Here is a 26,182-nt window from a genome sequence, read left to right on the forward strand (position 1 = left end):
GACAGCGCCATCTCATCTGCACCCCCCGCTCTGACCCAAATGCCCCTGGGCCTTTTGTGGATAGTACGTACAGTAGTATTTTGATCGGTTGCCACTTTAATCGAAGTCATACTATTATCTCTCTTTTGCACATTCTACTTTTGTGTTAAACACAACACCATCGAGGATCCGAAAGAAACGTATATTTGCATTGTTGATTGCCGAAAGTTGTACGTATTGCTACTAATTGGAAGAAACAAAACCGTTGCTCCACAGTTGTTTGTTGCACGTACATGTGTTTTTTTTTTTGCGATGGTACATGTGGGTTAAAGTAAGTTACTCCCATCTTGGTGGACCAAACTTATGGTCTATCCAAGATTTGGCGGAGTGAAAAGAACATAAAACTTACTTTTCTTACCCCCTTTGTTCAGAGTTACTTGTCATGGAAATCGGATGCCTTTAGACGTACTTTTAGTTTTAGATACATTCGTTTTTATTTATTTCTGTGACAAGTAATCGAGACGGAGTGAGTAGTATCAACATAAGTTTTTCGACTTGGCGGATATGAACTTAAAAAAAGGACACACGCACGATGTCGCACGCGTAAAGCTATCTAAACTCGATGGAAAAGAGAGTGCACACATATCCTCCGTAGCATACTGTATGTGTGGATAAAATATTTCTTACTACAAAGATAACAAACAATGTAGTACGTATAATGGACTAAAAAATAACCGTGCGGCCTGTGCAACGGGCCACACCAGCAACCGTGCAACATGTACACCATACTATAGAAGTAACCGCGGCATATGTAATAGGCTACGAGAGCAACAACACATCGTGTACAAAGGACCACGAAAACATGCGGCACAATGCAACACGTGTAACAGACCACCGAGTAACCACGTAACATGCGTAACAAACTTCAAAATAATCACGTCATGCGTGTACAACTCACTATAAAAGTCGATGTGCATCATCTATAACACACCAGAAAAATGAACCTGCGGCGGAACCATCAGCATGATCATTATTTCGTTGCTCGTCCAGGATCCGTCACCTCCACATTTCACGAGCATTTTCAAGCAATTTGACACAGCTAGTAATTGCGTGCCTGCAATACACGCTGATATTTGGTAGGCTATCAACTGCACGTTGTATTAGGCAGGATATTAGTTTCGCGTCAATTGCATGTGTAGCGACTATATATATTACCATTACGAACGATATTAACTACATGCTAAATACATTAATCATTTAACGCTAGAACAATCTGGATCGTTGGATTGGCATGATTTGATGACTGGTATAGATAGAAGTTTTTCAATGCCCTTTCAAAATGAGCTTTTGGCAGGGCATGAAATCCTTCCTTTTTTTAGGAGAACAGAGAGAAGTAAAGCAGGCAGGGGCAGGATGGTAATTCCGCGGGCGGAGGGCTAATGGCGTGTTTGACTCGGGCAGCGGTATAAGAATCCCCCACTCTAAAAAATTTCAATTAGTTCCATTCAGTAATCATCATAGGCGAGTCGAGTCCCCTCCAGTCCCCAACCCCCTCCTCCTCCTCCTCCTCGCCGTCGCCGCCGCGCTCGGATCCGGCGCCGCCCAGGGCTCCCCCGCCCCGATCCCGCCGGTCCATGCCGCCGCCGCAGCTCGCCGCCTGATCCCGGGAGGCGGGAGCGAGGAGGGGCGGCCGCTCGCTCTTCCGGTCGGGGAGGCGTTCCCCCGCGCCGCTCGGGGGCGGAGGGGAGATCCGCCCGATCCGCTGCTCCGGGGCCGTCTGCTTCGGCGGTGAGGATCCCTGTCCTTGCCTGGACTCTTCTTACTCTGCTCTTGCTTCTGATTTTGCTCTGGTCTCTGCTGCGAATCTTCGCTGCTCTCCCTGCCCGTCCATCCAGCTCGTCGGCCGCCGATCGATCCCGTTTCTTCGGCGATGGAGCGTGGGAGCGAGATGAGGCCCGTGCACAACAGCGTCGACACCGTCAACGCGGCGGCCGCGGCCATTGTCACCGCCGGGAGCCGCAGGCAGCCCACCGTGGAGCCGGTTCGTGCTTCAGTCTTGTCCTCTGTGTGACCTTTTGTTATCCTACATGTTGCTACTGGCTGGGTCGTTTAGCGAGCTTGCTCTGATCATTATGCTGTTGCGCTAGAGTCCGCGGTTGCTTAGTAGATGCATCGTCTGTCTCTGTTTTTGAATTGGAATCGCTGGTTTGGGTACCTCACATAGTCGACTGCTACTTTGTGCCATCTGATTTGTGGCATGACGAGAGCTCGGCATGATTGATGCATCTCGTCATGATATTACATGGTCGCCAACTCACATGTGCATGCCGGGTACCTGCTTGCTGCGTAATAGATACACATTCTGTACAACTATTAAAGTTCAAATGGGAAACACATGTTACAGATTACTGACTCCATGACTCCATGTGGTGCCTGGTAGTACCTGGTTGCTGTGTAATAGGTACATGTTCTGGAGGTTTGCTTGCCTTTTCTTCACTAATTTGACCTGTAATCTTTGGTAACATCGTTTAACAATACGTGGTGGAAGTCTCAGGACTTTTGTGGTTGGCTAAACTGATAGGAAATCAAGTTTTGCACCTGCCCTGTATTCTTTTTGGGAGTTGTAATAAAAGTTTTTTCTTCAGAAGATTATTTTACTGTGTGCCACCTTTGGCGCCAGATGAAACATACTATCAGCACTGAATACTTGCATGGAATTAAGGCCATAGCTGAAACGGTCAGTTTGAATTCTTGAGAGGACCAGATGGGACAAAAATATTCTCTCCTAGCTGGCGATATGCCACCAGCTATTATTTCGGTTTTTAATCCCTGGCGTTAGTTACTCCCTTTTTTAATGCATGGCCTGCTGTTTAGGCATTCGTCCTGTTATGTTAGTTAGTCACAGTTTTGTCTGTTCATGAAAAATTAAGGTAATGTGGTGCACCTATGATTGCTACTCTCCAGTACTTTTAGCTTGGACCACATGAAACAAATGAGTATTCCTAGTGTCCGTCTTATTACAATAGCAGCCGGCACTTGCTGATGTGAGATCCCTTTGTAGTGGAGCTATGATTTCAACCCTGTGACTGTAAGTGAGGGCTAACTAAATAGAAGAAAACAAGTATGTGGTATCTATAGTTACAGTTGTGGCTGGAATTATGGTTTCTCCCTTGTTTACAACTCCATCCGGCTGAGCTATCTGTTGTAATTTTGAGTGACTTGTATGATTTACTTGTACTATTTTTTCGGTTAGTTTCAGGCTAAGCAGCATGATGTTTCACTTCTCTATCTTTCATCACACTCATGACTGCAGTAATTGTGTAGCATGGCTCGTATATCGTCTTCTGTTTTCTTAGAGAAGTTACATGTTGTTGGTTATACTGAGGAGCTAAGGGAGACAATTTAGTAAATGTATATGTCTGAGAAAAGTGCACATGATCCTGATTATACATAGGCATTGAACTCTTCAATTCATACTTTATTAAGGTGCCTTGTTTATTTATGAACATTTTATGCTGCCACATGCTATATCCTTTGTTTAAAGACTGCATAGTGGCAACTCTTTGTTTCTGTACTAATGAGCAGTGTTGTTCATTTGCAGAGAAGGAAATGGACTGATTGGTTGAGCGCATACTTCTGCTTTGGAGCTCAAAAGAATGATCGACGCATCAGCCATGCAATCCTTGTCCCAGAATCTGCATCTCAGAGGATAGATGCACCGGCACCAGAAATTCCAAATCATCCACCTCCCCAGGTCTTCCCCTTTGTCGCACCTCCATCATCGCCCGCCTCTTTCCTCCAATCAGGATCTGCATCTATTATACAATCACCAATGGGCCCTCCATCTTTTTCGCCTCGCTCGCCAAACTCTCCGTCACCCACAGGTCCTCCATCCATCTTTGCTATTGGGCCATATGCACATGAGACACAGGTAGTCTCCCCTCCAATCTTCTCAGCCTTCACAACTGAACCTTCAACAGCTCCTTTCACTCCCCCACCAGAGTCTGTTCATCTGACAACCCCTTCCTCGCCTGAGGTGCCATATGCAAAGCTTCTGACTTCACTCAACAGCAGCAAGAATGGGGAAAGGGGTGAACTCCACTCATACCATATGTACCCTGAGAGCCCAATAGGGCGTCTCATATCTCCAAGCTCTGCTTGTTCTGGCACCTGCTCCCCATTCCCTGACCCTGAGCTGCAGACTTCCTCACACAGCACTTTCCCCTCCTTCCCAGTTCGTGAGCCCCCAAAGATCCTGGATGGCGAGGGCATTGCTACACAGAAGTTGATACCTCGCCATATGAGGAATGGCGGCTCCCTTTTGGATGGCCACATTACAGCAGCTGTACCGGTCGTGGACTTCTCTGCAAGACTTCAAAACAATGATCATGCTATGGATCACCGGGTCTCATTCGAGCTGACAGTAGAGGATGTCGCCCGCTGCCTGGAGAAGAAGACCGCTGGAGAATCTGCTGCATCATCTTTCCACCTGCCATCCAGCAATACTGGGGATCACTCGAGAGAATCCAATGAAACAAGGGCAGGGCTGTACGTTGATGAAACATACCATGACCTGCCTGAGAAAGCACGGCGCTCCCTGTCCCTCCGTCTGGCCAAAGAGTTCAAGTTCAGCAATGTCGAGGCCCCTCATGTGGAGGAGACGGGCGCGCTCGGGTCCGACTGGTGGGCCAACGAGAAGGTGGCCGCGATCACTACGGAGCCAAGGAAGAGCTGGTCCTTCCGCCCAGTGGCGCAGCCGGGGGTCAGCTAACCGCCGCACTGACCATAACCTTACAACAGGAAGATACATGTTTCTTTTTGCTTCTTTTGCTCCTGCAATGCAAACAGGAAGACACCATCATCTCAACTGCAGGAGACGCCAAAACCTATGCAAACATTCAGGTTGTAGTGGCAAGTTAAAAGGTTAGATATAGTGGTAAGTAATTCAGTGTCCAGCTGATCATCATTCATATAAAGAGACCAAAGGTGGTGATGCATGCAGATCCTGGAACCCTCCCCCCATGTGTTGTTGTTGATGTTGTTGTTATTGTCGTCGTCGTCGTCGTTATAAAACCAAGACGCAAATACTTTTACCGTCGTAGTGTGTGTTGTAATCCTCTTTTAACTCGCTTGCTGCTGTTGGACTGATGATGCTGTTTATGTATGTACATAATAAACCTAGCCAGAATTGTAGAACTGTTCCTATCAGCGGCATCGTCAGATGGAGCCATATTGTACCCTGATGCTCATGATTTACTATTCTGCTGTTCATCAGTGTGGCTGGTTGATTGATTGGGGATAGCATCAGAAAGCACCACTCTGATGTTCATCACATGAATCTTCTGTGCCTGTTGGTGTGGATATTGAAATTACTGCAAGGAGAATCATGTTATCATCCAGGATGTGCCTTGGTTCAACCATGTTGTTTCTGAAGCCAATATTTTGCCTGGCACCATCCAAGGAATGAGGGTGGTGCCTTCCTTGGTTGAAGGCTTGAAGCATGTTGTTTCTTCCTTGGAGATTCCTTGTTTCAGCTACTTTGCCAGACACCATCCAAGGAGTGCATCCAAGTCAGGCATGTTGATATTTTGCGACGGCATGGAGCAATTCGGCTCTTCAATTTAACTTTTTCCCGGGGTATTTTGATATGTTGTTTTGCTACAGTTTGCAAGAAATCGAATAGGACCAAAGCAACAGAAAGAAAAAGAGAGATCCTGAAAGGGGCCTTCCCCCTTGGAGAAGTCTGCAAACCTCTAGCCGGAAGCTACTACGTACTACTGTCCGACGCATGAGATGAACCAGAGAGATCACATGGAGATGACGAGGCAGTTAAGTAAATTGACGGGCAATAATGGTACAGTAGCAATAACTAAATATCATGACCCCTGAGAATCGTCAAGGGGTGCCATTACACCACAATGTCAGTCTCAACCAGTTCAAAGGAGAGAAAAAAAATGTATGTCTTGGAGAAGCAAACAACAACTGCGGCAGTAGCAACAACAACAACAATATGCGGACGGCAACGAGTTGGGTTCTCGTCTCGTCCCGTCGTACTAACATGGGGGACAACTTTTTATGATCGTATCAATCTTGGGTCCTAACCCCAAAAAGAAAATAAAATTTAGATGTGAGCTTGTAGGATTGATTAGTGTAGGCCGGCCAGGTGGCAACAAGAGTACGTTAGGTGGCACCAAGCTTCATTGTGCAACATCAATCGTGTGGTGATATTTTTCTCCTCTTCTTCTTCCTGGTGGGCCCAATAGGTCAGCATCTCGACCAATCCACATCCGGTCGAAAGCGAGCCGGCGCAGCAGGAAGCAGGAAATATCACAGCACTGTTCCCCTCCCTCTCCATGGTCATCAACAAGGTGAAGTTTAAGGAGAAGCAACAGGTAATGATTAGTTTTAAGGTGCATGATCAATTAAGTAAGGACAGGAACATGGGGGTGTGCATGGCTTAGGGTTCAGACAAGTGACGGATAACGTTGATCCGGCACCAAACATAACCAAACCAACCCAAATCCCATCCCACCACCCTCCACATCAGCAATCAATAACCTAATCCAGCTCCCCCCCCCCCTCTCCCTTCGCCGTCGCGCCACCCCCGGTGAACGCGTGCACACCTCCATCTCCGTCTCCATCTCCATCGCCGTCGCCGTCTCAGGGCCCGGCGGTGTTCTCGCGATTCTCTCCGGTTAATCATTGTGAGGCCTACATTAGTAGGAGACTAGTAGTGATACCAAAAGTTACCCCTCTGGTAATATAGAATGGTATCCAAGCCAGACAGTTACTTCTCTGGCTAATTAACCTGTCAATTTGTGCCAGCAAAGTAGAAAGTGACCCCACTAGTCACCCCTAATCATTCTCTACCACCAAGTCAAGAGCAAGTCTTTTTATGCCAGTACTATAACTTTTCACCTCTCCTTGTCATGCACCATTGCCCAATCGAAATCAAACCCCAGTGATAATCCTAGTTCAAGGAGGGAAACAAGAACAGAAAGAGTGATGCAAAAAAATGTATCTTATTCCCGGCGCCACAAAAATCCAAGGCCGGTCCACCTCCATGGCAAATTCTCAACAGCATCCATCACCATTAATCATGGCCATGCATGTGAGGATGCGGTGAGAGCACCGGAGCAGAGTTGGTCCAGCTCCGCATGTGAAGATATTATTTCTCTGTTTCTGGAAATACAGAAAATATTTTCCTCATTTGGTTGCAGACATCTCCCTGTCCGTCGCATCGACTGGTGGGGAGAGCGGCAGGGAAATAATATCCATGGCGGGCAATCTACTAGGAGGCCATGTGGAGCTCGCCAAGTGGTCAATGCCTCCTTGCCAAGTGTTCCATTGTTAACTTCTTCACCTAGTGGCGACTAGTTTCTCCACGAGCTCCACGAGCAGACCAGCTCCCCCCTCCTCCTCCTCACTCGTGTTCTTGGGGAGGATCCATCCATGGAGATGGAGGCTTCTAGCTGATGAGGCTGGTGGCTTCTAGCTGAGATTGGTACGTACGTGCTGTTGGTGCGTGCATGATTATCGCCGCTTGCGCCCCCATCATTAGTTGGTTGGAGCTCGCTCCGCTTCTTGTCCAGCTCTGTTCTTGCGAGCCGGTGGTTGCAGATCTTAGCTCCTGTTCGTAGCTTGCTAGGCCACAGATTGCAGATTTCTTTCTTTCTAGGTGGAGGATTCGTTAGTTAGGTCGCTCGCTCTTCTTGGATCGAATCTCGAACGACGAGAGGAGATTCTTGCAGATTCACTAGTGTAGAAATTGGATCTTGGGGGGCAATGGCGATGGAGCCGGCGGTCAAGGTGGCGCTGGGGACGGCGGCGTTCGGCATCTTCTGGGTGCTGGCCGTGTTCCCGGCGGTGCCCTTCCTGCCCATCGGCCGCACGGCGGGGTCGCTGCTGGGGGCCATGCTCATGGTGCTCCTCAACGTCATCACCGCCGACGAGGCCTACGCCGCCGTCGACCTGCCCATCCTCGGCCTCCTCTTCGGCACCATGGTCGTCAGCGTCTACCTCGAGCGCGCCGACATGTTCCGCCACCTGGGACGCGCGCTCTCCTGGCGGAGCCAGGGCGGCAAGGACCTGCTCCTCCGCACCTGCGCCGTCTCCGCGCTCGCGTCGGCGCTCTTCACCAACGACACCTGCTGCGTCGTGCTCACCGAGTTCATCCTCAAGATCGCCCGCCAGAACAACCTCCCGCCCAAGCCCTTCCTCCTCGCGCTCGCCTCCTCGGCGAATATCGGCTCCGCGGCCACCCCCATCGGCAACCCGCAGAACCTCGTCATCGCCGTGCAGAGCGGCATCTCCTTCGGTGACTTCGTCTTCGGCATCCTGCCCGCCACCCTCGTCGGCGTCGTCGTCAACGCCGCCATCCTGCTCTGTCTCTACTGGCGGGAGCTGTCCGACGAGAAGTGCGTCGACGTGTCCCACGACGCGCTCCCCGCCGAGGTCGTCGATGAGGACGACGTCACCTCCCACCGCTTCTCGCCGGCCACCATGTCGCACCCGCGGCGCGGCCGCCTCCCCGACGGCTCTGTTCTTCCCGAAGCAGCCGGCTGCGACGCGCACTGCTCATGTGAGCCGGTCAAGCCCAACGGCGACGTCGCCAAGGCGGCGCCCGACGGCGTCGGGATCCACCAGAGGCGTGGCTCCGCCGCAAGAGTGACGACCAAGGAGGAGGATGAGTACTCCTGCTTCAACTCGACGGAGGAGAAGGAGGCGGCCATGGACGAGGAGTGGAAGAACAGGCTGTGGAAGACCTGCGTGTACGTCATCACCTTCGGCATGCTCGTGGCGCTGCTGCTTGGGCTCAACATGTCCTGGAGCGCCATTACCGCCGCCCTGGCGCTCATCGTCCTCGACTTCAAGGACGCCCGCCCCTGCCTCGAGAAGGTAACTGTCTCTCTGTCTGTCCGTCTGCAGTTAACTGAACCAGCAGGTGTCTGTCTACAGTTTAACTGAACCAACAAGTCTGCAAAATGAATTCATCAGTTCCCATCTTGAAGGATTTTGTTTCAAAATTGAAATAATTCAAATGATTTGATCCAATTGACAACTGTTTAAACCAAATTAGATTTCTCCTGGAGTTGTTCTTTCTGAAACTAAAACCCACACCAGAACTACTAACTACTGTACATCATTGTTGCTTACTGTGGTGCTGCTGAAAAACAAATTTCAGGTCTCCTACCCACTGCTGCTCTTCTTCTGTGGGATGTTCATCACCGTGGATGGCTTCAACAAGACCGGCATTCCGAGCACCTTCTGGGAGTTCATGGAGCCCTATGCGCGGATCGACACGCCAACCGGGGTGGTCATCCTCGCCCTGGTGATCCTTCTCCTCTCCAATGTCGCGTCGAACGTCCCGACCGGTTAGTTCCTCTCCCACTTCCCATTTCCTGACTGCCATTTCGACGCCATTTGTCATAATATATGGAAATCAGAGTGAATCTTATCTATTTTTGTGCAAATTTCATAGATGATTCCAAACTGTAATTAATCAGACTGTAGTAATTAATCAGGGACACCAAACAATGGCATGATTCATTTTTGGATCAGTTGTGCAATAATTTCTGAATGTGTTAGATGCTAGCCAGACTGTCAGGTCCCAACTTCTATCAGATCGGCCAATCATTCATTCTACTAAAGAACAACAGAACCAGCTGAACATGCCAAATTACATGCACCATAAACATACCAACCATGCTACTGACAGACTCTGCACTGTGTTTGTGCTTCATTGCAGTCCTGCTGCTCGGCGCACGGGTGGCGGCCTCAGCGGCGGCGATCTCCCCCGCGGCGGAGACCAACGCGTGGCTGATCCTGGCGTGGGTGAGCACGGTGGCCGGCAACCTGTCCCTTCTAGGGTCGGCGGCGAACCTCATCGTGTGCGAGCAGGCGCGTCGGTCCCAGCAGTTCGGGTATACCCTCTCCTTCTTCAGCCACCTCCAGTTCGGCTTCCCGGCGACGCTCATCGTCACCGGCATCGGCCTGCTGCTCATCAAGAGCAACTGAACAGAGTCCTCATGATTATCAATACAACAGCAGAAGAAGAAGACATGATTCATATGGATATATAGGCATGTAAATTTTTAAAATTGTGAATGTTGGGGCCGTCATTTGTGGCCTGTGGGGTAAGTCTTGTACCGTAAAGAAAAGCTGGGAGGCCCCCGAGCACGGATGATGCCATTCATGGTGGTGCTCGGAGGCTTTTTGGGTTGTACATTTTACATATATTGAAAAAGAGGAGGAGAAAGAAGAAGAGGAAGAAAGATGTAAATGAGTAGTTGCTATCTCAATCAAGTAAGTAAAAGGTGTATATTTGTTCAATATTCAACATGAATTGGATGGTACATATTGCAATCTGTTGACCGACCAAGTGGAAAAAGATCATGCATGCATCCAGCTTGACATGTGGCCCCTCTTCCCCACATGCCTTCCTCAAAGGCTCAATGCAGCCCATGTGCAACCTTGGTCCATCTTCACCATGCTTGTTCTTCCTTGTAGATCGAGTTACACGCTACGGGTAGGTCACCAACCATAATGGGAATACGGTAGTTTAGTCGCCGGAAGCGCATCAACGTAGCATGGGCGGTAAGGGAACGCGGCGCCGATGCCATGGGCATTCGTGCAAGGGTTCCTAAGGAGCTCATAGCCTAAATATTGCATTCTCGTGGTCCTAATATGATATGCCGTAACGGCGCCGTGGGTTTGGAGGAGCACGACTTCCTTATGCGGGTGTAATCCTATGATCTTGTAATCCCGTGACATGCTTTCGGAACTTTCATGTAGGTCGATGAAGTTGTCCTCGTCCGAGTCCCAAGAGGACTCAAAGAGCTCTTCACTTTTGCATTTGTCATCTTCATCTTCGTGAGCAGCATCTTCTTCACTGTGACCATCGTCATCAACATTACTGGCTGTATCATCGAAGCCACCATCCTCCTCATAGATGTCTTTTGCTTCATCGTTTTCATGGTTCCCATCACGATCATCAGCTGCGTCGCTCTTGCCATCCTCCTCATCATACATGAAATCCTCAATGTTATAAGGTTCAAACAAGCTAGCAATTGCTTTGTTGTTTCCAATGGCCTTCCATGGCACTCTAGGCTCTGTCCATTGTGGTATTTCGTGACTAAGCTCTGCTTGGTGTGCTAGCATCCACTCAACCTGGCCATCTTCTGATTCTATCAGTGCCCATACCCTTAGTTGGATTTTGTCGTGTGCCACATAGTGAACCCCCCTCTCGTAACTCGCTACGACAGAGCTCTCGAGCAACTTTGACCAACTTGTGTGTTCATCAATGTATGTTTTACCTGGTAATTGGGCCATGTTGTACACCCCCTCCGAGTTGCGCAGGATCAAAAGGATGTGGTTCCAGCAATGTACGTAGAGCGACCCCTGCCAGTACTCGGCCGACTTCCATATTTTCACATGACTAGGGTGTGGCGCGATCACCATGTCATAGAGTTTCCTAGGGGCGTAATGCCCCGGCACAAACTCCCGGTTCACCCATTGATTGGTCTGTGACGAGAACACCAATACAGAGATAACATATGATGGTGGTGTTGTATTAATAAGATCTCTTGCATAATCAAAATGATATGTGATGTCTATCTCCTCTTGGTCTTCTTGAGAAAGGTTCTCTTCTTCAAACAACATAGGCAGGTGCAGCTGCTCCAAATTAACCTCGACCCAAGTTTGTGGTTGGGTCTTTTTCTCTGGCAGGATCTTTCCGCTTGGAAGGAGGAATACCTCGTGGTGCCGCGACAAGGCCGGGTCAAAGGCGAGGAACATGCCCTCGATGAATAGCCACGTCTGCTTGTCCGGCAATGGCGGCAGGCTAGCGATTCGCACCGTGGCCGGGTTGCACACATAACGATGACGTTCTGACCTGTCCCTGAGGAGAAGGAGGCCGTTGCAACAGTGGAGCACGGAGAAGGAGTCTTGCGGAAAGAGAGGACGCCGGAAGACAGGCCCGTCGTGAGCTCCACGTAGTTGCTCCGAGCGCGCCGGCACGGACGGGGCGAAGAAGGAGGACATATCGTCGCATCCGTAGTTGGTGGTGAAGATGCCGGGGAACGGGCTCCGGGGAAAGAAGTGCGGGAGGAGGAGCTTGTGGGCGTCGACAATGGCGCGCCACGTGCGGCAGACGCGCCGGGACTCGGCGAGCGGGCGGCAGGGGAGGCAGTGGAGGATGTCGAGGAGCACGTCGTATGGGAAGCAGATGCCGTTGCCGTCGGTCCCGTCCATATGGCTGGCGGCCGGGTGGGCGCCGATCGATGGAGAGCAATGAAGGCGCCGATCGATCGACGGAGAGCGACGAAGGCGCGATCGATGAAGTTGCATAAATAGTACTATAGCAGTACTCGGTGTAGATAGAGTCTGTCCGTAGTCTATTCTAGGTTGGATTGCGAGTTGATTCGGAGCGCCCTGCAGCCGTACGTACCTGTTCAAGTCTAACACCACATGATCTTGCCATTAACATGGACATCATTTCAATCTCTCAACTTATTTTTTGTACAGAAAAAACAAAACGATTTTTTTTAAATACAAGTACTGACATACCTACAAGTTCAGCCACCTCCAGTTCGGCTTCCCGGCGACGCTTATCAAGAGCAACTGAACAAAGAAATTATGATTATCAACACAACAGAAGATGAAGATACTTTTTAGAAGAACAAGATGAAGATATGATTCATATGCATATATAGGTATGTAAATTTTAAAAAATTGTGAATGTTCGGGCTGTCATTTGTGGCCTTTGGGGTAAGTCTTGTACCGTAAAGAAAAGCTGGGAGGCCCCCGAGCACGGATGACGCAGTGCTCGGAGGCTTTTTGGGTTGTACATTTTATATATATTGAAAAGGAGGAGGCGGAGGAAGAAGAAAGATGTACATGAGTAGCTCCTATCTCAATCAAGAATGTAAAAGGAGGTGTATATTTGAGTAAATTGCAAAAAATCACCATAACTGAGGACCCTAATTCAGAAAACCGCCACCATTCAGTTTTTTCTCAAAAAACCATCAACATTGTGGTGACAGTTTTCAAAAAACGCTGATTGGATGATTAGAGCAGTTTCAATGAAAACCTGACATCTAGGGCCGCATGTAAGTGATGACATGGCAAGAAAAGCCCACAACGTTTTCATGAACTGTTAAATTGATATAGGCCCACTTGTTAGCATCTCCCGTCTCTCTCCACCCCTTCTTTGGCATTCTGTCGAACAGTTCACGAGATCGTCGGAGAGCTCGCTGCCGGCAGCGTGGCTCACCCATGGGCCATGGCAGCTATGGTGGTTGATGATGCAGACCGGCGACGTCGTGGAGGAGCTCCACATCAGAGTCAGAGGCGGCCACTAGTAGAAAAAGGGCCTAATGTGAAGCACATTAGTCCCGGTTTGTAATTAAACCGGCACTAATGTGACCATTAGTGCTGGTTGCAACGGCTAGGCGGGCGGCGCTCATTAGTACCGGTTCGTGGCGAACCTTTAGTACCGGTTCGTGCCACGAACCGGTACTAAAGAGGTGATGGCCTTTAGTACGGGTTGGTGGCTCCAACCGGTACTAAAGACCCCCTCTTTAGTACGGGTTCATGCCACCAACTGGTACTAAAGGGGTGCACTGCCACCCGCAGTGCATAATGTTTAGTCCCACCTCGCTAGTTGAGCTCGCACCGGTTTATAAGCCCCGCCGCGGATACCGTGTCGAGCTCCTCTCTAAGCAGGCCTTTGTGGGCCTATTGCAAGTCTTCTGCCATGCGGGCCCTACTGAGCTGTACGGGCCTGCATCCTGGCCCAACTAGAGGTTGGGTTTCTAGTCGTATGCAGGCCGTGCCGCACAGTAGGTGGGCTGTTTTTGTTTTATTTCAAAAAAAACTAAAAAAATCCTTTAATACCGGTTGGTGTTACCAACCGGGACTAAAGGTCCCCCAGACCACGGCGCGCCTTGTGCCACGTGGTGGCCCTTTAGTGCCGGTTCGTGCTCTAAAGGCCCCTACTAACCGGTAATATATCTCCGTTGTCTACTAGTGGGCGTGGTCCTGGTACAGCTCGGACGAGGAGTCGCACTGGCGCCCATCCCGTCGCGAGGCGCTCCTCGCCGCCTTCCACCTAGCCGTCTCCATTGACGGTCAATGGCAGCCGTCCCGCGTGGCGGCGTGCACGCTTGGTCAATCTCCCGTCGCCTCCCCCTGCTGGCTGAGGTCGGGGCGTCGGGCAGCCACGGCTGTCAGCGATTCCCGTTGTTGGAGATCGTTGCAGAAAATAAATTTTTTCTACGCATCACCAAGATCAATCTATGGAGCAACTAGCAACGCGAGAGAGAGGAGTGCATCTTCATACCCTTGAAGACCGCGAGACGAAAGCGTTACAAGAACGAGGATGTGGGAGTCGTACTCGAAGCGATTCAGATCGCGGTGGACTCCAATCTTAGCGCCGAACAACGGCACCTCTGCGTTTAACACACGTGTAGCCCGGTGACGTCTCCCGCGCCTTGATCCAGCAAGGAGGAGGGAGAGGCTGAGGAAGAGGGCTCCAACAGCAGCACAACGGCGTGGTGATGATGGAGAGGCAGTACTCCGACAGGGCTTCGCGAAGCTCTTATGGAGGAGGAGAGGTGTTGGGGAGGGGAGGGGCTGCGGCTTAGGTGTGTTGCTGCAGCCCTCCCCTCGCCCCTCTATTTATAGGAGGAGGGGGAAGGGGGCCGGCCCCCTCTAGATGAGATCTGGAGGGGGGGCAGGGGGGGGGACTTGCCCCCCAAGCAAAGGGGGGCTCCCCCTTTAGGGTTCCCCCCAACCCTAGGCGCATGGGCCCAAGGGGGGGGGATGCACGCAGCCCTCCAAGAGCTGGTTCCCTTCCCACGAGGCCCATGAGGCCCTCCGGGAGAGGTGGCCCCTCCTGGTGGACCCCCGGAACCCTTCCGGTGGCCCCGGTACAATACCGGTATGCCCCCAAACTTTTCCGGTGACCGTATGACAACTTCCCATATATAAATCTTCACCTTCGGACCATTCCAGAACCCTCATGACGTTCGTGATCACATCTGGGACTCCAAACAACATTCGGTAACACATACAAGTCTTCCTAATAACCCTAGCGTCATCGAACCTTAAGTGTGTAGACCCTACGGGTTCGGGAATCACACAGACATGACCGAGACAGCTCTCCGGCCAATAACCAACAGTGGGATCTGGATACCCATGTTGGCTCCCACATGTTCCACGATGATCTCATCGGATGAACCACGATGCCGATGATTCAAGTAATCCCGTATACAATTCCCTTTGTCAAACGGTACGTTTACTTGCCCGAGATTCGATCGTCGGTATCCCAATACCTCGTTGAATCTCGTTACCGGCAAGTCACTTTACTCGTTACATAATGCATGATCCCGTGACTAACCACTTAGTCACATTGAGCTCATTATGATGATGCATTACCGAGTGGGCCCAGAGATACCTCTCCATCATACGGAGTGACAAATTCTAGTCTCGATTCATGCCAACCCAACAGACACTTTTGGAGATACCTGTAGTGCACCTTTATAGTCACCCAGTTACGCTGCGACGTTTGGTACACCCAAAGCACTCCTACGGTATCCGGGAGTTACACAATCTCATGGTCTAAGGAACTGATACTTGACATTAGAAAAGCTTTAGCAAACGAACTACACGATCTTGTGCTATGCTTAGGATTGGGTCTTGTCCATCACATCATTCTCCTAGTGATGTGATCTCGTTATCAATGACATCCAATGTCCATAGTCAGGAAACCATGACCATCTGTTGATCAACGAGCTAGTCAACTAGGGGCTCACTAGGGACATATTGTGGTCTATGTATTCACACATGTATCACTGGTTTCGGTTAATACAATTATAGCATGAACAATAGACAATTATCATGAACAAGGAAATATAATAATAATTATTTTATTATTGCCTCTAGGGCATATTTCCAACAGTCTCCCACTTGCACTAGAGTCAATAATCTAGTTACACTGTGATGAATCGAACACCCATAGAGTTCTGGTGTTGATCATGTTTTGCTCGTGGAAGAGGTTTAGTCAACGGATCTGCGACATTCACATCTGTATGCACTTTGCAAATATCTATGTCTCCATCTTGAACACTTTCACGAATGGAGTTGAAGCGACGCTTGATGTGCCTGGTCTTCTTGTGAAACCTGGGATCCTTGGCAAGGGCAATAGCCCCAGTGTTGTCACAGAAGAGAGTGATCGGCCCCGACGCATTGGGAATAACTCCTAGATCGGTGATGAACTCTTTCATCCAGATTGCTTCATGCGCTGCCTCCGAGGCTGCCATGTACTCCGCTTCACATGTAGATCCCGCCACGACACTCTGCTTGCTGCTGCACCAGCTTACCGCCCCACCATTCAAAATATACACGTATCCGGTTTGTGACTTGGAGTCATCCAGATCTGTGTCGAAGCTAGCATCGACGTAACCCTTTACGACGAGCTCTTCGTCACCTCCATAAATGAGAAACATATCCTTAGTCCTTTTCAGGTACTTCAGGATATTCTTGACCGCTGTCCAGTGTTCCATGCCGGGATTACTTTGGTGCCTAGCTACCAAACTCACGACAAGATTTACATCAGGTCTGGTACACAGCATAGCATACATAATAGACCCTATGGCCGAGGCATAGGGGATGACACTCATCTTTTCTTTATCTTCTGCCGTGGTCGGGGATTGAGCCGAGCTCAATTTCACACCTTGCAACATAGGCAAGAACCCCTTCTTGGACTGATTCATATTGAACTTCTTCAATGTCTTATCAAGGTATGTGCTTTGTGAAAGACCTATGAGGCGTCTCGATCTATCTCTATAGATCTTGATGCCTAATATATAAGCAGCTTCTCCAATATCTTTCATTGAAAAACACTTATTCAAGTAGGCCTTTATGCTGCCCAAAAGTTCTATATCATTTCCCATCAAAAGTATGTCATCCACATATAATATGAGAAATGCTACAGAGCTCCCACTCACTTTCTTGTAAACGCAGGCTTCTCCATAAGTCTTCATAAACCCAAACGCTTTGATCATCTCATCAAAGTGAATGTTCCAACTCCGAGATGCTTGCACCAGCCCATAAATGGATCGCTGGAGCTTGCATACCTTGTTAGCATTCTTAGGATCGACAAAACCTTCCGGCTGCATCACATACAACTCTTCCTTAAGATAGCCATTAAGGAATGCTGTTTTGACGTCCACTTGCCATATCTCATAATCATAGTATGCGACAATTGCTAACATTATTCGGACGGACTTCAGCTTCGCTACGGGAGAGAAAGTCTCATCGCAGTCAACTCTTTGAACTTGCCGATAACCCTTCGCGACAAGTCGAGCTTTATAGATGGTGACATTACCATCCGCGTCCGTCTTATTCTTAAAGATCCATTTATTTTCTATCGCTCGCCGATCATCGGGCAAGTCTGTCAAAGTCCATACTTTGTTTTCATACATGGATCCTATCTCGGATTGCATGGCTTCAAGCCATTTGTTGGAATCTGGGCCCGCCATCGCTTCTTCATACTTCGAAGGTTCAATGTTGTCTAACAACATGATTTCCAGGATAGGGTTGCCATACCACTCTGGTGTGGAACGTGTCCTTGTGGACCTACGAAGTTCAGTAGTAACTTGATCCGAAGTACCTTGATCATCATCATTAATTTCCTCTCTAGTCGGTGTGGGCACCACAGGAACATCTTCTTGAGCTGTGCTACTTACCGGTTCAAGAGGTAGTACTTCATCAAGTTCCACTTTCCTCCCACTTACTTCTTTCGAGAGAAACTCTTTCTCCAGAAAGGACCCGTTCTTGGCAACGAAAATCTTGCCTTCGGATCTGAGGTAGAAGGTATAACCAATGGTTTCCTTAGGGTATCCTATGAAGACGCATTTTTCCGACTTGGGTTCGAGCTTTTCAGGTTGAAGTTTCTTGACATAAGCATCGCATCCCCAAACTTTTAGAAACGACATCTTAGGTTTCTTTCCAAACCATAATTCATACGGTGTCGTCTCAACGGATTTAGACGGTGCCCTATTTAAAGTGAATGTAGCTGTCTCTAAAGCGTATCCCCAAAATGATAGCGGTAAATCGGTAAGAGACATCATAGACCGCACCATATCCAATAGAGTGCGATTACGATGTTCGGACACACTGTTACGCTGAGGTGTTCCAGGCGGCGTGAGTTGTGAAACAATTACACATTTCCTTAAGTGCGTACCAAACTCATGACTTAAATATTCTCCCCCATGATCTGATCGTAATAACTTTATTTTTTTGTCACGTTGATTCTCTACCTCATTCTGAAATTCCTTGAACTTTTCAAAGGTCTCAGACTTGTGTTTCATTAAGTAGACATACCCATATCTACTTAAGTCATCAGTGAGGGTGAGAACATAACGATAGCCACCGCGAGCCTCAATGCTCATTGGACCGCACACATCAGTATGTATAATTTCCAATAAGTTGGTTGCTCGCTCCATTGTTCCGGAGAACGGAGTCTTAGTCATTTTGCCCGTGAGGCATGGTTCGCACGTGTCAAATGATTCAAAATCAAGAGACTCCAAAAGTCCATCTATATGGAGCTTCTTCATGCGTTTGACACCAATGTGACCAAGGCGGTAGTGCCACAGATATGTGGCACTATCATTATCAATCTTATATCTTTTGGTATTCACACTATGAATATGTGTAACATCACGTTCGAGATCCATTAAGAATAAACCATTGACCAGCGGGGCATGACCATAAAACATATCTCTCATATAAATAGAACAACCATTATTCTCGGATTTAAATGAGTAGCCATCTCGCATTAAACGAGACCCAGATACAATGTTCATGCTCAAAGCTAGCACTAAATAACAATTATTGAGGTTTAAAACTAATCCCGTAGGTAAATGTAGAGGTAGCGTGCCGACGGTGATCACATCAACCTTGGAACCATTCCCGACGTGCATCGTCACCTCGTCCTTCGCCAGTCTCCGCTTATTCCGCAGCTCCTGTTTTGAGTTACAAATATGAGCAACCGCACCAGTATCAAATACCCAGGAGCTATACGAGTACTGGTAAGGTACACATCAATAAAATGTATATCACATATACCTTTGGTGTTGCCGGCCTTCTTATCCGCTAAGTACTTGGGGCAGTTCCGCTTCCAGTGACCGTTCCGCTTGCAATAAAAGTACTCAGTCTCAGGTTTGGGTCCGTGCTTTGGCTTCTTCCCGACAACTGGCTTACCGGGCGCGGCAACTCCCTTGTCGTCCTTCTTGAAGTTCTTATTACCCTTGACTTTCTTGAAACTAGTGGTTTTATTGACCATCAACACTTGATGTTCGTTTTTGATTTCTACCTCCATTGATTTCAGCATTGAAAATACCTCAGGAATGGTTTTCACCATCCCCTACATATTGTAGTTCATCACAAAGCTCTTGTAGCTAGGTGGGAGCGACTGAAGGATTCTGGCAATGACCGCCTCATCCGGGAGGTTAATGTCCAGCTGGGACAAGCGGTTGTGCAACCCAGACATTTTGAGTATGTGCTCGCAGACAGAACTATTTTCCTCCATCTTACAACTGTAGAACTTGTCGGAGACTTCATACCTCTCAACCCGGGCATGAGCTTGGAAAACCATTTTCAGCTCTTGGAACATCTCATATGCTCCGTGCTGCTCGAAATGCTTTTGGAGCCCCGGTTCTAAGCTGTAAAGCATGCCGCACTGAACGAGGAAGTAATCATCAACACGCGACTGCCAAGCGTTCATAACGTCTTGGTTCGCTGGGACAGGTGCCTCACCTAGCGGTGCTTCTAGGACATATGCTTTCTTGGCAGCTATGAGGATGATCCTCAGGTTCCGGACCCAGTCCGTATAGTTGCTACCATCGTCTTTCAGCTTGGTTTTCTCTAGGAATGCGTTGAAGTTGAGGTTGACGTGAGCATGGGCCATTTGATCTACAAGACATTTTGCAAAAAGTTTTAGACTAAGTTCATGATAATTAAGTTCGTCTAATCAAATTATTTAATGAACTCCCACTCAGATAAACATCCCTCTAGTCATCTAAGTGATACATGATCCGAGTCAACTAGGCCGTGTCCGATCATCACGTGAGACGGACTAGTCATCATCGGTGAACATCTCCATGTTGATCGTATCTTCTATACGACTCATGCTCAACCTTTCAGTCTCTTGTGTTCCGAGGCCATGTCTGTACATGCTAGGCTCGTCAAGTCAACCTAAGTGTTTTGGATGTGTAAATCTGGCTTACACCCATTGTATGTGAATGTTAAGATCTATCACATCCGATCATCACGTGGTGCTTCGAAACAACGAACTTTCGCAACGGCGCCCAGTTAGGGGGAACACTTTCTTGAAATTGTTATGAGGGATCATCTTATTTACGACCGTCGTTCTAAGCAAATAAGATGCAAAAACATGATAAACATCACATGCAATCAAATAGTGACATGATATGGCCAATATCATTTTGCTCCTTTGATCTCCATCTTCGGGGCGCCATGATCATCATCGTCATCGGCATGACACCATGATCTCCATCATCGTGTCTCCATGAAGTTGTCTCTCCAACTATTACTTCTACTACTATGGCTAACGGTTTAGCAAAGAAGTAAAGTAATTACATGGCGTTATTCAATGACACGCATGTCATACAATAAATAAAGACAACTCCTATGGCTCCTGCCGGTTGTCATACTCATCGACATGAAAGTCGTGATTCCTATTATAAGAACATGATCAATCTCATACATCACATATATTTCATTCATCACATCCTTTTTGGCCATATCACATCACAAGGCATATGCTGCAAAAACAAGTTAGACGTCCTCTAATTGTTGTTGCATGTTTTTACGTGGCTGTTATAGGGTTCTAACAAGAACATTTCTTACCTATGCCAAAACCACAACGTGATATGCCAATTTCTATTTACCCTTCATAAGGACCCTTTTCATCGAATCCGATCCGAGTAAGGTGGGAGAGGCAGACACCCGCTAGCCACCTTATGCAACTAGTGCATGTCAGTCGGTGGAACCTGTCTCACGCAAGAGTACGTGTAAGGTCGGTCCGGGCCGCTTCATCCCATGATGCCGCCGAAGCAAGATAAGACTAGTAGTGGCAAGTAAATTGACAAAATCTATGCCCATAACAAAATTGTGTTCTACTCGTGCATAGAAACTACGCAAAGACCTAGCTCATGATGCCACTGTTGGAGATTGTTGCAGAAAATAAAAATTTTCTATGCATCACCAAGATCAATCTGTGGAGAAACTAGCAATGAGAGAGAGAGAGAGGAGTGCATCTTCATACCCTTGAAGACCGCGAGACGGGAGCATTACAAGAACGTGGATGAGGGAGTCGTACTCGAAGCAATTCAAATCGCGGTGGACTCCGATCTTAGCGCCGAACAACGGCACCTCCGCGTTCAACACACGTGCAGCCCGGCGACGTCTCCCGCGCCTTGATCCAGCAAGGCGGAGGGAGAGGATGAGGAAGAGGGTTCCAACAGCAGCACGACAGCGTGGTGATGATGGAGAGGCAGTACTCCGGCAGGGCTTCGCCAAGCTCTTATGGAGGAGGAGAGGTGTTGGGGAGGGTGTTGGGGGAACGTAGCAGAAATTCAAAATTTTCCTACGTGTCACCAAGATCTATCTATGGAAAGACTAGCAACGAGGGGAAGGAGAGTGCATCTACATACCCTTGTAGATCGCTAAGCGGAAGCGTTCAAGATAACGGGGTTGAAGGAGTCGTACTCGTTGTGATCCAAATCACCGGAGATCCTAGTGCCGAATGGACGGCAGCTCCGCGTTCAACACACGTATAGCCCGGTGACGTCTCCCATGCCTTGATCCAGCAAGGAGAGAGGGAGAGGTTGAGGAAGACTCCATCCAGCAGCAGCACGACGGCGTGGTGGTGGTGGAGGAGCAAGGCAATCCTGCATGGCTTCGCCAAGCACCGCGGGAGAGGAGGAGGACTTGGGAGAGGGGGAGGGCTGCGCGAGAACTTTTGTAAAGCTCCCATGCGCCTCCCCACTATATATAGGGGTGGAGGGGCTGGTTCCTTTCCCTCCAAGTCCATTGGGGCGTTGGCAAAGGTGGGAGGAAAGAAATCCCATCATTTCCTTCCCCACCGATTGTTATCCCCCCTTTTTAGGGATCTTGATCTTATCCCTTCGGGATATGATCTTATTCCTTCTAAGGGGGAATCTTGGTGCGCCTTGACCAGGGGTGTGGGGCCTTGCCCCCACTACCCACGTTCATGTGGGTCCCCCATGCAGGTGGGCCCCACTCCGGAACCTTCTAGAACCTTCCCGGTACAATACCAAAAATTCCCGAACATTTTCCGGTGGCCAAAATAGGACTTCCCATATATAAATCTTTACCTCCGGACCATTCCGAAACTCCTCGTGACATCCGGGATCTCATCCGGGACTCCGAACAGCATTCGGCAACCACATACAAACTTCCTTTATAACCCTAGCGTCATCGAACCTTAAGTGTGTAGACCCTACGGGTTCGGGAACCATGCAGACATGACCGAGACGTTCTACGGTCAATAACCAACAACGGGATCTGGATACCCATGTTGGCTCCCACATGTTCCACAATGATCTCATCGGATGAACCACGATTTCAAGGACTCAATCAATCTCGTATACAATTCCCTTTGTCTAACGGTATTGTACTTGCCCGAGATTCGATCGTCGGTATACCGATACCTTGTTCAATCTCGTTACCGGCAAGTCTCTTTACTCATTCCGTAACACATCATCCCGCGATCAACTCTTTGATCACATTGTACACATTATGATGATGTCCTACCGAGTGGGCCCAGAGATAGCTCTCCGTCACACAGAGTGACAAATCCCAGTCTCGATTCGTGCCAACCCAACAGACACTTTCGGAGATACCTGTAGTGCACCTTTATAGCCACCCAGTTACGTTGTGACGTTTGGTACACCCAAAGCATTCCTACGGTATCCGGGAGTTGCACAATCTCATGGTCTAAGGAAAAGATACTTGACATTAGAAAAGCTTTAGCATACGAACTACACGATCTCTGTGCTAGGCTTAGGGTTGGGTCTTGTCCATCACATCATTCTCCTAATGATGTGATCCCGTTATCAACGACATCCAATGTCCATGGTCAGGAAACCGTAACCATCTATTGATCAACGAGCTAGTCAACTAGAGGCTTACTAGGGACATGGTGTTGTCTATGTACCCACACATGTATCTGAGTTTCCTTTCAATACAATTATAGCATGGATAATAAACGATTATCATGAACAAGGAAATATAATAATAACTAATTTATTACTGCCTCTAGGGCATATTTCCAACAGTCTCCCACTTGCACTAGAGTCAATAATCTAGTTCACATCGCCATGTGATCAACACTGATAGGTCACATCGCCATGTGACCAACATCCAAAGAGTTTACTAGTGTCTTAAACTAGTTCACATCACCATGTGATTAAGTCTCAATGAGTTCTTGGGTTTGATCATGTTTTGCTTGTAAGAGAAGTTTTAGTCAATGGGTCTGCAACATTCAGATCCGTATGTACTTCGCAAATCTCTAAGTCATATTGTAAATGCTGCTTCTACGCTCCACTTGAAGCTATTCCAAATGGTTGCTCCACTATACGTATCCGGTTTGCTACTCAGAGTCACTCAAATAGGTGTTAAAGCTTGCATCGATGTAACCCTTTACGCCGAACTCTTTATCACCTCCATAATCGAGAAACATGTCCTTATTTACTCCAAGGACAATTTTGACCGCTGTCCAATGATCCATTCCTGGATCATTCTTGTACCCCTTAACTGACTCATGGCAAGGCACACTTCCGGTGCGGTACACAACATAGCATACTATAGAGCCTACGTCTAAAGCATAGGGGACGACCTTCGTCGTTTCTCTCTGTTATGCCATGGTCGAGCTTTAAGTCTTAACTTCATACCTTACATCTCAGGCAAGAACTCCTTCTTTGACTGATCCATCTTGAACACCTTCAAGATCATGTCAAGGTATAGGCTCATTTGAAAGTACCATTAAGCGGTTTTCATCTATCCTCATAGATCTTGATGCTCAATGTTCAAGTAGCTTAATCCAAGTTTTCACTTGAAAAACACTTTTCAAATAATCCTATATGCTTTACAGAAAATTCTACATCACTTCTGATCATCAATATGTCAACGGCATATACTCATCAGAAATTCTATAGTGCTCCCACTCACTTCTTTGGAAATACAAGTTTCTCACAAACTTTGTATAAACCCAAAATCTTTGATCATTTCATCAAAGCATATATTCCAACTCCGAGATGCTTACTCCAGTCCTTAGAAGGATCGCTGGAGCCAGCATACCTTTTAGCATCCTTAGGATCGACAAAAACTTTCTGATTTTATCACATACAACCTTTCCTTACGAAAACTGGTAAGGAAACTCGTTTTGACATCCATCTGCCAGATTTCATAAATGCAGCTAATGCTAACATGATTCCAACGGACTTAAGCATCGCTACAGATGAGAAAATCTCATCGTAGTCAACTCCTTGAACTTGTGAAAAACTCTTTGCCACAAGTCGAGCTTCATAGGCGATGACATTACCGTCCACGCCCGTCTTCTTCTTAAAGATCCATTTATCTCAATGGCTTGCCGATCAACGGGCAAGTCCACCAAAGTCCATGCTTTGTTCCGATACATGGATCCTATCTCGGATTTCATGGCTTCTAACCATTTGCTGGAATATGGGCCCACCATTGCTTCTCCATAGCTCGTAGGTTCATTGTTGTCTAGCAACATGACCTTCAAGACAGGATCACCGTACCACTCCGAAGCAGTACGCGTCCTTGTCGTCCTACGAGGTTCGGTAGTGACTTGATCCGAAGCTTCATGATCACTATCATAAGCTTCCACTTCAATTGATGTAGGTGCCACAGGAACAACTTCCTGTGCCCTTCTACACACTGGTTGAAGTGATGGTTCAATAACCTCATCAAGTCTCCACCATCCTCCCACTCAATTCTTTTGAGAGAAACTTTTCCTCGAGAAAGGACCCGTTTCTAGAAACAATTACTTTTGCTTCCTGATCTGAAATAGGAGGTATACCCAACCATTTTGGGTATCCTATGAAGATGTATTTATCTGTTTTGGGTTCGAGCTTATCACGATGAAACCTTTTTCACATAAGCGTCGCAGCCCCAAACTTTTTAAGAAATGACAGCTTAGGTTTCTCCAAACCATAGTTCAAACGGTGTCGTTTCAACGGAATTACGTGGTGCCCTATTAAAGTGAGTGCGGTTGTCTCTAATGCCTAACCCATGAACGATAGTGGCAATTCGATAAGAGACATCATGGTACGCACCATATCCAATAGGGTGCAACTATGATGTTCGGACACACCATCACACTATGGTGTTCCAGGCGGTATTAATTGTGAAACAATTTCCACAGTGTCTTAATTGCGTGCCAAAGCTCGTAACTCAGATACTCATCTCTATGATCATATCATAGACATTTTATACTCTTGTCACAATGATCTTTAACTTCACTCTGAAATTACTTGAACCATTCAATAATCCAGACTTGTGTTTCATCAAGTAAATATACTCAACATCTACTCGAATCATCTGTGAAGTCAGAACATAACGATATTCACTGCATGCCTCCGCACTCATTGGACTGCACACATCAAAATGTGTTACTTCCAACAGGTTGCTACCTTGTTCCATCTTACTGAAACCGAGGCTTTTCAGTCATCTTGCCCATGTGGTATGATTTGCATATCTCAAGTGATTCAAAATCAAGTGAGTCCAAAAGATCCATCTGCATGGAGTTTCTTCATGCGTATACACCAATAGACATGGTTTGCATGTCTCAAACTTTTTTTAAAAAACGAGTGAGTCCAAAGATCCATCAACATGGAGCTTCTTCATGCGTATTATACCAATATGACTTACATGGCAGTGCCACAAGTAAGTGGTATTATCATTACTATCTTATATCTTTTGGCATGAAAATGTGTATCACTACGATCGAGATTCAATAAACCATTCCTTTAGGTGTAACACCATTGAAGGTATTATTCAAATAAACAGAGTAACCATTATTCTCCTTAAACGAATAACCGTATTGTGATAGACATAATCCAATCATGTC

The 26,182-nt window shown here is 47.7% G+C and overlaps 2 protein-coding genes across 2 annotated transcripts; both read left to right on the forward strand.

Annotated features, from left to right (window-relative positions):
- The first annotated feature begins 1,476 nt into the window (after positions 1-1,476).
- On the forward strand, positions 1,477-5,250 carry LOC123139947 (uncharacterized). Its single transcript, XM_044559660.1, has 3 exons — positions 1,477-1,767; positions 1,875-2,020; positions 3,581-5,250. The coding sequence occupies exons 2-3, from the start codon at positions 1,910-1,912 to the stop codon at positions 4,748-4,750; spliced, it is 1,281 nt and encodes a 426-aa protein (XP_044415595.1). The 5' UTR covers positions 1,477-1,767; positions 1,875-1,909; the 3' UTR covers positions 4,751-5,250.
- A 1,914-nt stretch (positions 5,251-7,164) lies between these two features.
- LOC123139948 (silicon efflux transporter LSI2) lies at positions 7,165-10,311 on the forward strand. Its single transcript, XM_044559662.1, has 3 exons — positions 7,165-8,877; positions 9,164-9,353; positions 9,728-10,311. Exons 1-3 carry the CDS (start codon positions 7,765-7,767, stop codon positions 9,994-9,996), a joined length of 1,572 nt encoding a protein of 523 aa, XP_044415597.1. The 5' UTR covers positions 7,165-7,764; the 3' UTR covers positions 9,997-10,311.
- The last annotated feature ends 15,871 nt before the right edge of the window (positions 10,312-26,182 follow it).

The sequence above is a fragment of the Triticum aestivum genome, chromosome 6B (assembly GCF_018294505.1).
Source record: "Triticum aestivum cultivar Chinese Spring chromosome 6B, IWGSC CS RefSeq v2.1, whole genome shotgun sequence".
Classification (NCBI taxonomy): Eukaryota; Viridiplantae; Streptophyta; class Magnoliopsida; order Poales; family Poaceae; genus Triticum; species Triticum aestivum.